Source organism: Oreochromis niloticus, linkage group LG11 (genome assembly GCF_001858045.2).
Source record: "Oreochromis niloticus isolate F11D_XX linkage group LG11, O_niloticus_UMD_NMBU, whole genome shotgun sequence".
Taxonomy (NCBI): domain Eukaryota; kingdom Metazoa; phylum Chordata; class Actinopteri; order Cichliformes; family Cichlidae; genus Oreochromis; species Oreochromis niloticus.
In genome coordinates this window covers 9,229,728-9,240,678 of record NC_031976.2, presented here as the reverse complement: position 1 = coordinate 9,240,678, position 10,951 = coordinate 9,229,728, and the positions used below count along the sequence as shown (strand labels likewise).

Sequence of the window (10,951 nt, the reverse complement as noted above, 5' to 3'; positions counted from 1 at the left end):
TGATGAAGCCAACAGAACCACATCATCCGCATCCAATATCGGTTTATGAGATTTTCAAATCATGGGATTCTGGTTTTATTCACAGTGTCCCAACTTTTTGTGGAATTGGGGTCGAAATTTTAAACACTCTTGGCTGAATTTTCCCAACAGAACATTCTTAAAACCCTTAAAACTCTAGGCATGGGTTATTATGTTGTTGTTATGAAGACTTAGATAGACTAAGATGGACTTAGAGACCTACTATAACTAATGTCTCATTATGAATTAGATCTAGATCTTCAGTCTGTCTTAGTGAAACTGCACTTTGGTCTTTAGCTGCTTTCATCCTGACAGGAAGAAAAGTGATATTTTTGGAGAGGCACTCTTCTCACTCTCATTCAGTGATTTTAATTTGTCATTTTTTTCCTGAAACAAGGTTCCATAAATCCACTATAAACTACCAATCACGGGCAGGAAATATGAACTCTGATCTAATTCGGTATGTATGACGGCCCCACTGCCCGCTCATCCCTGCAGCTGTTCAAATTGGGATTCATGCAGTCAATGTGTTTGTGAGTCACCATCCCAAGAGAGATAGGGTACCTGGCTGAGAGGGAGGAGGAAGAACGAGAGAGCAAAGAGCAGGAGACACAGAAAGCAAAGGAGGTGGGGGCAGGAGTGTGTGAGTCATAAGGCCTGCCTGGTTGAGGTGATGATCCTCAAGATGCTATTTCTGGCATCACCATTAATTCTGTGTTATCTCCTCCACCAGCTACTCTGTGTTTTCTGAGTGTGTATGCATGTGGGCGTGTTCAGTTAGGCCCTAAATAACACACCCTCCAGACTGATTACAAGGGGAGCTTCTACAATGTAAAAACGAACATTATTAACATACTGTTTAAATGAATTTAAATCTAGAATTATTTAAATATTGGTGGTTTGATTACGAAAAAAAGGGAAGGCACCAGATTTTAAAGAACACAAACTCCTACTTTGCTAGTATTGTACAGTTTTTTAAATAACCCTGCAGGGAATTTAGGAAGTAAAAGTGTCAGTTGTTTGGCACAGTCATAGATGGCAACTGTGAGATATTAAATGAAAACAGCAGGGAAGATTAAAGATTAAAATAAGATCAAAAACATTTGACCCTTGTGACAACAGTGAAGTATTTTTTAATTCTGTAGGGAGACATAAACTAAGCCACTTTCTACTCCCACTTTATACCACTTTATACCTCTCACTTCTGTTGGGAGGTATAAAGTTTTATCAACAGTTAAGCCACCAGTCTGTCAGTTTACTGCACAGTGTGCTGCAATACAGTTTTCACACATTTTCGATCCACCGATATGTCAGTTTTATTGTGCTGTTCGAAAAATAGACATACTGCATGTAGACACTGATTTCTATGTGTTCTTTATCCGATCTGTTCTCCAATAAGGGTAGCATCGTTTTTTATTTACTGGGATGATCCACTGTTACATCAGGAAAGACTTCAAGTCTTAGAACACACATACATCAACACTACATATGAGCGGGTGGAGGGAGGTTTGGAGTCTTCACACACCCCCGTTCTCTGCGGCCTGCTGGAGCGGGGGGGCTAGGAGGAGGAGTTGGCCGTCCGACTGGGGTCTGGAATGTGGGGCCTCCCTGCTGCTGCGGAGTCGGGGCGGTCTGCTTCTCCCCACCGCAGGGAAAAGGGTAACACCACCTGGGTCTGGGTGCAGTTTCCCCCTCCAGGGGCAAGGGTACCCGGACCCGGTTCTTAGAGTACGCTTGGGGAGAGTGATTGTGTGTACAGCGTCTCTTTATGTCTGTCTCCGCGTTGGTTGAGTGTGGAATAATTGCCTATGAGAGCATGAGGGTGGGAATGGATGTTTGTATCTGTGTGTGCCTGTATGTCTGTGTCTATATGTCAGGTTGGGTATCAGACGCCACCTCTCTGGGGACATCTCAGGCCCTCCAAGGTTTGGAGGCCTATCTCCCCCCACCACTTCCCCTGCCGGTGGTGGACGCCCTCAGACATCGGTGCGTTGGTGGTTCTCTGTGTCCGGGGGTGGGCGCCCAGGTACACACCGGCTCACTCCTTGGCGGCTGCTTATCGGGGCCTGGAGCCTGGGGCTCGCTCGGGCCACTTCGGAGGCGGGGTGCCCTCGGCCTCTCGGCCCGGGGCTCGGTCACTCAGGCACAGCTGGCTGCCGGCGGAGCTCACGGGCACGTCACTGCAACCCCCCCTGGCTTCTGCTCCGCGGCTGCTGAGTGACCCCTCATCTGGGACTCTCCTCAGCTCTTTCTGGGATAGTGACGCGGCTGCCCTCTGTTGGTCTTCCTTGGTCTCTTGTGTTCTGGGGGCCTCTGGATGTCTGGAGTTTTGATCTCCTCCATACCTGCTTCATGCCCTGGAGGACGGGGCAGTGGCCCCCCACACCCTCTAGCAGATCATTACATGAAGGAACCTTTTAAAAACAAGCGCGTTCATGCTCACAGGTGTACACACAGGTGATCACACACAAACTACACCCTTTTTGGCTCTTACCTCAAAGCACACTGTGCGCTGTCGATCTTACGTGCTGCACAATAATGTTTAATATTTAGTATTTACTGTCATATTCCCATAGATCATTGTGATGTTGTTTATTACTCTCGTTTTCTTCTGCTTGCTTTCTCTTTTTCTCAACAGGTGATCCAGATGATCGATATATGTATTTTTTTGTCTGCTTATTCTGTTGGTTTTTGGTTTTTTGCCCTTTTTCCCCGTCCCTCTTCCCCGCTGTTTTTCTTTCCCTCTTTCTTTCTCCCCTTTCTTTCCCCCAGTTAAGTCTGTCCCGTATTCAGCAAGTGAAAATAAAATAAACAATAAAAGGTGAATCAAATGGACCATTACGGCAAGGCTGGGATGGTCAATTTGGTAAAGTAAATCCGTTGGGCATCTTTCTTCGCCTTTAGACAATAATTCTGATGGCAAAAGAACCAAACGGGACAGGTTAATAAAAAAAAAAAAAAAAAAAAAAAGAAAAAAAAAGGAAAGACTTCAAGTTAGATTTATAGCAGAAAAAAAATATCCATTGTGGATTAGAGTTTGTAATGCAGCAGGAAACAGCATAACATTACAAATCAGCACTGCCTGTTAAAGTCCTGGCCGCACTAGAAGGTTTGTCCATAATGGCTTGTTTAACAGCTTGGCTTTTCTTCATGTACTGAAGGTCTGCAGCTCAGTGGCTGTGTATCTTGAAAATGTAATGCCTTGCTTATTACTAGGTTGTTTTTTTGTAATTACAGCTATGCTTCTGTGTTGCATCTGAGAGTAAATGTGTTAAAATGACATCAGGACTTTTTAAATAATAGTAGAAAGAAGACTGGAGGTAAGTAGAATAATATTGAAAAGGTCAACTTACATTGACAATAGTAGTCAGCATAGCAAATCAACGTCTTATACAGTAAATATACAAGCTGTGCTGCAAGGATTTGATGATGAGATATGGTTAAAAAAACTGAAGCCTGTATCTTGGACAGTAGAATTGTTCTAATCAAGTACAGATTTTTTTTTACAGTCCAGGTTTGTTTATAATGATGAAAGAAAAGATACACATTAAGAAAAACAATGCAAAAACAAGCTTTTAAAGTGGTAGGATTACAGTAATTATAATAAATATATGTACAACACATGTGGACACAGTGTATTAAAAAGCAGAAAAACATGACCGTTACCAGCTTATTGTGCTTCTAAGTTACAGTTACAGTGTGAATACTTGTATAACATAAAGGAATGAATAAAACAGGAACCGTCTTTATAATCACTCCTTCAGTTTCACATCCAGTACATAAGCAAATGTGGTTCTGGAATTTATCAGCTCACTGGTGTTAGACATTGCTTGACTGCAATATAAATTATTAAGTTTCAAATTTTGTGTGTGATAGTAGGAAGGCATTTATTCAATCTCTTTAATTCATCCATTAGTGCTGTCAAATACGATGTTGCTACGATCCCATTGGAGAGCTGAATGTGCTCTCATCATCCCTCCGTTATGTAACCTGTGTGTCACATTGTCTCTCTCAATGCACCCATCTTCATTTTCACGAGTAGCACTGACTCATGTCTGGTAGCTATTAGCATTTTGATTCAAAACAGCGTCTGCTCTGATGGATGCCTACGAGACTTTTGTCACAGGGTGAAAAGGAAACAGCGGAAAGGAAAAGGTGGGTAAGTCGGTGTTTAGGTATTAAAAACTTAAAAGTAAAGATAGAAGTCATGATGAATGCCTTATTTGCTGTATCCTGAAAGTAATCTGACAGATCATTGCTGTTCTGCATGCTCTGTCTGGTTCAATGTAACTTTCATCAGCCTGTCTGCTCTTGTGTATTGATTTTGTCTGAAGATTTACTGAAGGAAACAAGGTCACTGGCCTAATAAGACAGAAGATAGACAAAGAATCTCCCCATGCTGTCTCTTCTAATCTGCATTTATGTCTAATCTGTTAGGACACTGTGAACCTTTAGAAAGGTTAAGACCTTTGAGTTACTACTTTATCGGAAAAGAAAAAAAAGGTATTGTAAAACGATGTCGTGCTTTGTCAGCCTGGATGAACGTTTGAGGTAAATATAGTACATTTGCACTTTTAACAGCTAATAATCCCAGACATGCACTCATCCTGATGGTCACTAGGCAGAGGTAATGAGTGTTAACTGGTACATTTGATCATTTCTGGGAATGCGGGCCAATAATTTCAAATATGCCACGTGCTGCCCATCGTCCTCCAGCAGTAACAACATTGTCTTTTACAAAACTAAAAATTCTCTTGACAGTAAACAAACAAAGAAAACAAGCTCTGTGGAAACTACTGCACAGTGTCACTATTCTGCAGATGTCTTTTCCAGTGAAATTATTAAAAAAAAGTTTTCTTAATATTACAGTGAGTGTTTTTTTTTTATTGTTTCATAACATCTGATAAATAAATCCCCTAAATTTTGTTCATCCTTTCTAAGTTTTTAAAATCTCATTTTAATGTCAAACAAAATAAGATGAGGAACCAATACTATCTGTTATGTAAGCTGACCTTTCAAAAAGAGAAACTGCACTGCACACATGGATCGACATACACACACCGGTCCTCTTACAACTTTCACTTTATGCCTTGATCTTAGCCGTAATCAGGGCTCTGACTTTGTGGTCACTGGCTGGATGTTCTGAACTTTGGTAAGTGTGACTGGCACCTTTCCTTCTCCGGGAGTTGGTGCTCTCATTATTGGAGTACCTGTGGCATAAGCAGTTACTGTGATTTAGATATTCATATTCATATACAAAAGCAGAGCCATTTCAACAACCTTCACATTTACTCTGCTTACATTAATTTTAATGTGTTATACTGGGAAAGAAGAGAATGAAAACTTACCAACTGTTGCTTGCAGATCTGCCAACCTCTCCTTAAACTTCTGTTGCAGAAACAATTCTTCTTTGGAGTAGCTTTTGGCAAAGGCAGACAGCAGGAGACCCACAGCCATGGAGGTGCCTCCCACACAGAACAGCACTGCACCAGTCAGCTTACAAACATCCAGTGCACGGTTGAAACTGACGGCATGGCTGTTACAAGAACAGTTTAAAGCAATCATTTATTTGCCACCAAGTCTTTTTGTTCAATATTTGTACAACTATTTAGAGTTATTTCTAAATTTAAACATATGCGTGTCCTACTAGAACACTGTTCTTGGACATTATTGTCAAGACTAAGAAATAATAATTCAAATAAAGTTCACGATCTGTTAATTTTAAGTCTATGTAACCTTTACTATTTATGAATAGCAAAGGTTACCTAAATTCTTTCCCACTTGTACATTGTACTGTTTCTATACCTGTCAACAAAGAGCAGATCATCTTCACCAAATGCTTCAATCTTGGCTGGAGTGGCATAACCTACCAAAACAACAATGAGGCCCGCAAACAAGATCAGGGTACCGAACGTGAGACAGACCTGTGAAAAGAAGAAGTCAAAAAACAATGTAAGTCAAAAAAGTATATATTGTTATAGTTGTAAATAATTTGGTTTATTTTAAGTTCCATTATATTGGTGTTGTTTTGAACAAGCTAAGGGTTAATCTGACCTTCCAGAGTAAAGAGCTCCACCTGCTAGGCAATCTCTGAATCTGAAAATCTTCATCACGTTCCCAGATAGAAGCTGTGCAGTCCTCATAAAACTGGATAAAGAATCAAAGAAAAGTACAGGCTTTCTTAAAATTCACATCTTGAACCTAAACCTACAAGAAATAAAGGTTTGGTGATTTTGTGCTTAAGTGTTTATCTGTTTGTGAGTTTCATAGGAGACATCTTACTTTGTGTGGGTGCTGAGTCTGGTTACACTGTTACCTGGTGTAGGTAGGAGCGGACTCCATACTGCTGGTATTTCCCACCGGTTTGAACTTGCTCACTATATTCTGACCCACAGATCTCTGAGCAAGAAGTCATCCTTCACGTCTGTCTACCTGAGAACACACATAAAAAACACATCTCCAATAACCTTTAAGCCTGATTTAATTCACGAGATCTGGGAGGAAACTAAACTCTTGCACCTTTTCTTAATTATAGCTCTTTGTGGAGCAAAAGTAAATGTACATATCTCCCAGTTTTCATACATCATACTTGCAGTAGGAGTTAAGAAAAGACAGTTTGTTTGTTTGTTTTTTGTTTGTATACACAGTTTCTGGACAAACTGTTTAGACGCATAGTTGCATACACATGTGCAGTACATTTATTCTTTTGTACACATAAGCATGTAGTCACAGTTGTTATGTAACAATGTACTGAAGGAATGGGTGCCATAGGGCATTGAGTTTAATGATGCATTCTGCTTGTCTGCTGTTATGAAATAAAGCATGACATATTACTCTTTGGATCCAATAATATTTCAGCTAAATGCAGAGGGTGCTGACATACATAGAAAAATCTTTTTTGTAATGTTTAAAGAAAAACTATTGACAAACCAATATTCATATGTGAATATGTGAAAAGATTTTATGAATATTAATCCCCCACTGACTGAGAGCTAACTGCATTGCACAGTTCTGCTCTGTACAAACCAATTATGCTTTATGTTTTTGTTAGCTAATACTAAATCAACTATTTCTGCTGGACTGAATTACAATCAGAAAAGGGTATAATTGTGGGAATGAAATATTGAGTCCATATATGATAAAATGTGATCATGCTCTTTCCAGTAAGACACTGGTATACAATGCATTGTGGTTAGAATAAAAAAACAAAAAAAAACAAAAAAACGAACTAAGTGTCTAACCTCATAAGAAAACCACTGGTCTGATATAGTAAAACTCATCAGTTAGATGTCAGACATAATAGTACATGAAATAGCAAGGGTTACATACCTCTTGTAGCTGGAAGCACATTATACCAAACTAGCTAGTAAATTATTTACAATATTATTATTAAAAGAAAAACATTATATACTAGCCATCTATATACATTCATAGTTAATTACACATTACTAAAGAACTTCACTTTTAACTAATTAGTAATCTTATAAAATATGCTATTTTTTCATCAGTTTCTATGATATAAATTTAAAAAAATTATTAATAATATAGTATTGTGCATTACATCATAGTCAATGTCAGACGATAACGCCTCACACACATCAGCACACATTGCATTTTATAAAACATATTGGTTGTTTGTTTGCTGGTTTGGTTTCAATCATTCCCAGATGCTATAATGGTTTCATTGCAGATCAGTGATCCAAACCTCTTGTGAAGGACCTCTTGCTCACATTTGCATGCACTAGACATTTGTAATGTGCAGGGTTAATGGTGTAAAACACAACATTAAGCTGCCCAAACCTAACCACCTATTGAAGAAAACATTAACAGTAATTGAAACAGATTGTGATCTTAAGGTTCAAGCTCCTGTTACACTTCACATATATTATAAACCTGATGTTCACCTTTGTAATAGTCATTCAAATACTGTTAACAGAGGCAGTAAAGAATATTATCAGTCATAATCTGAAGCTTTACAGTTAATATCTAAACAACATTTAAAATGAAAGTTCTACAGCCAAATTATATGTGGATGAGTAGTAGAGTAAATCATATTAAATCAATTTAATAATGCGAGGTGTACAGTGATAGTGCTACTTTAAAGAGTCCTACAGGAGGAAATTTGAGTGGACTAAGCTAACCACATGTCAAGTATTTTTAACCTCTAACCCACAGTGTTATTAATATTGTTACACAACTCTAGTTTAAACTGTCGGTATGCTTACTTTTACTGAGCTTTTATAGTTACCATTACATAATCAGTGGACCTGATTATGTTTATACTTTAGTCTGTTTTATTTATGTACTCCTTAATCACAAAAATAGTTCAAAAAGTTTTTAATTGGCGTAAACTAACCATATGACAAATGCCAACAAAGGGTTAGTTCACTTTGTCTTCATTGTTGTAATTACAAGTAAGTAGATAAAGGACACATTCTCTCTCTGCAAACAAAAGCTCTCATGTTGCTATTCTGCAGCCAGTGCTTCTTATCTGAAATGCTGCATAAGGTGAGGCACACTCTTCCTAGTACTTTTACTTTTATCACACACAGCTTAACTGTACACGGTAAAGAAGAATATTCATGTTATATTCATATATCATGCACCTGAAAAATAACAATGAAAGCTTGAGTTTGCTGACTGACTGTTAGCTTTAATTTTCTGTTTTCTTAGTTGTTGAGTCAACAACAAGGTGTAATTCAAATTTAATTCAGTCTGTTAACTTTAATGGGAACTTGTCATAATAGCTTTTAAGAAAACAAACATTTTTAATTAGAATGGCTTGAATAACTTTAAACAACATCCAATCTTTAACCAATCTTCAATCAGCTGTTGTGTTTCCTTTTCTACAACAGATAAAACAAGGCGTAAAAATAAAAGTAAACCAAACACAAACATTTTAACCCATCCCGGTTAAAAATCAGAGCTGTTAGGACAAATCAAATCAGAATGTCTTGATATAATGGTCCAAAGATACTTGCACCACTGACTGTGGTGCTGAAAATCATTCAGCCCTAACCCAGCAGGAAAACACACAGACGTAATATGTGACGCCAGTCTGAAAATAGACTTCATCCATTCGCCCTTCCAACCCCCTATGAGATTGAGACCCACTGCACCGTTAAGATTAACCTTACAAATGTGGACTTCACGTAAAAAAAACAACACGCAAAAAACGTCCAAATCAAGTTGGCTGATGTTGTAACCACCTGAGAAAAAGTAGCTAATCTTTTGGCATGAAATGACATACGCCGAAGAAACGTATCGGAGAAACGTTGTTCCATGTCATTAAGACAGCAACGCCCGAAACGAGTTTAAAGTAACACAGAAATAGTCGACATCGGAGAAATGAGATACAAATGAATGCACGGTGATTAAAACAAACATTTCTTTGACATTCTCAACACGGAAGCTTCTTCCAGATGTGCAGCGGTGCAAGGAGGACACGACTGAAGGAGTCTTCTTAGAAAATTTAAATTCTCGGTGTGCTACTAACAAAAACAACAACCCGCACCGATGCTACAGCACTATCCCTATATTTCCAAATAATAATAATGATGATGATGATAAATCGCCATTTACCTGTCATTACCAGCTCGGAGAGTGATCATTCGCTGCTCTTCCCTTAGCCGGGTCCCATCACTCTACAGTCACCTCTCTCTCTCTGTCGATGATTCACATTTTCACGCTGTCTACTGCGCAGGCGTTCCATCCATGACAATATATGATTCAGTAACGATTATAAATAACCAGGCAGGAGGGATGGAAGGATTAGAAAAAAAGAATTTCATTCATAATTTTACAGAATAAAGGATAGATAGATAGATAGATAGATAGATAGATAGATAGATAGATAGATAGATAGATAGATAGATAGATAGATGAGTTCAAGGGGAACAAGTCAGAACTGGGGTTATAACAAGTGAACAAGTGCCTCTGACTCATCCGTATCCTCAGTAGCAAAACCCCCAGCAGGTACAGAGTGATGTAAAACATATATTTTGTGGTCACATTCCAGAGCTCTCTATTTTTAGCTCACTTGGTGACATAAATGGCTGAAGGAAGTGTTAGTCACCATATCAGCAATCATCATGAAGGAGGTGGAATCTAAAGGAGCAAATTATATCGCGCCTCAGAAATAAAATCCATGCGGAATAAAGAAAGAATAAGAATGGGAGAATGAGTTCCCCATTTGCCTTGCTCATGCCTTGCTTTAATAATGTAATGACATTTTTATTTCAGCTTTAAGAAAAATGTTGGCTTTTTTTGATACAGGCTTTGGAATTTAAGTTGTATAAAGAAATCCTCTCACTGTTTGTTTTGTTGACTTGGTTGTGGTGAAAGGCAGAACAGGTTTAATAAAATTAGTCTTTTCTTGGTCAAAAGGCGTAATTGTAAGTGACTGGAGCAGACAAACAATAGGAGAACAAACAAAGGCTGGACCCTACAAATTCTAAAGGGTGATTTGGCAGAAAGGTAACTGAGAAAATTCCTGTCTTTATTTTGAATGACTGATAGATGAAGTGCACACTGAAAAGTTTCTGTGCCGCAGGCAATTCAGAGTTAAGGAATTCTTAAGTTTTTCTAGTGGAAAGTCAGTGAAATATCCACTATGAAAGTCATTGGATATATGTGAAGTGATGCTGTAATGTCTTGAAAAAGAGGTCAAGTTACCTTATGCTTCAAATCAACATTTTTTTTAACCTGCATTAGGAAAGTAAAGCTGCTTTTATGCTTTTGTTGCACTGGAAACTTAATAATGTTAAATCAAAGTATTACATGTACAACCAAAAAAGTTGTGATGCTGTGCACAGCATTAATAAAATAGAATCCAGTGACTTGGAACTGGATCCATTGTTTAAACTGAAAAAAAAAGTAGAATTTGCTGGCAGTGACACATTTTCACAGAAACATTTTCACAACTAATCAGGTT

General features: G+C 38.4%; 1 protein-coding gene across 1 annotated transcript; it reads right to left on the bottom strand.

The window, feature by feature from the left end:
* Window positions 1–3,333: 3,333 nt before the first annotated feature.
* On the bottom strand, window positions 3,334–9,730 carry nrsn1 (neurensin 1). Its single transcript, XM_013270380.3, has 6 exons — window positions 9,601–9,730; window positions 6,335–6,450; window positions 6,073–6,165; window positions 5,824–5,942; window positions 5,367–5,554; window positions 3,334–5,228 (listed from the first exon to the last, which is right to left on the bottom strand). The coding sequence occupies exons 2-6, from the start codon at window positions 6,431–6,433 to the stop codon at window positions 5,125–5,127; spliced, it is 603 nt and encodes a 200-aa protein (XP_013125834.1). The 5' UTR covers window positions 6,434–6,450; window positions 9,601–9,730; the 3' UTR covers window positions 3,334–5,124.
* Window positions 9,731–10,951: the final 1,221 nt, after the last annotated feature.

Bases quoted from the DNA above. Each gene is read 5' to 3' on its own strand.
- nrsn1 (XM_013270380.3), bottom strand. From the start codon at position 6,433: ATGACTTCTTGCTCAGAGATCTGTGGGTCAGAATATAGTGAGCAAGTT. The intron at 5,943-6,072 runs GTCAGATTAACC...TTCTTTTCACAG, and splicing joins GGAGCTCTTTACTCTGGAAG to GTCTGTCTCACGTTCGGTAC. The intron at 5,555-5,823 runs GTATAGAAACAG...TTCTTGTAACAG, and splicing joins GATCTGCTCTTTGTTGACAG to CCATGCCGTCAGTTTCAACC.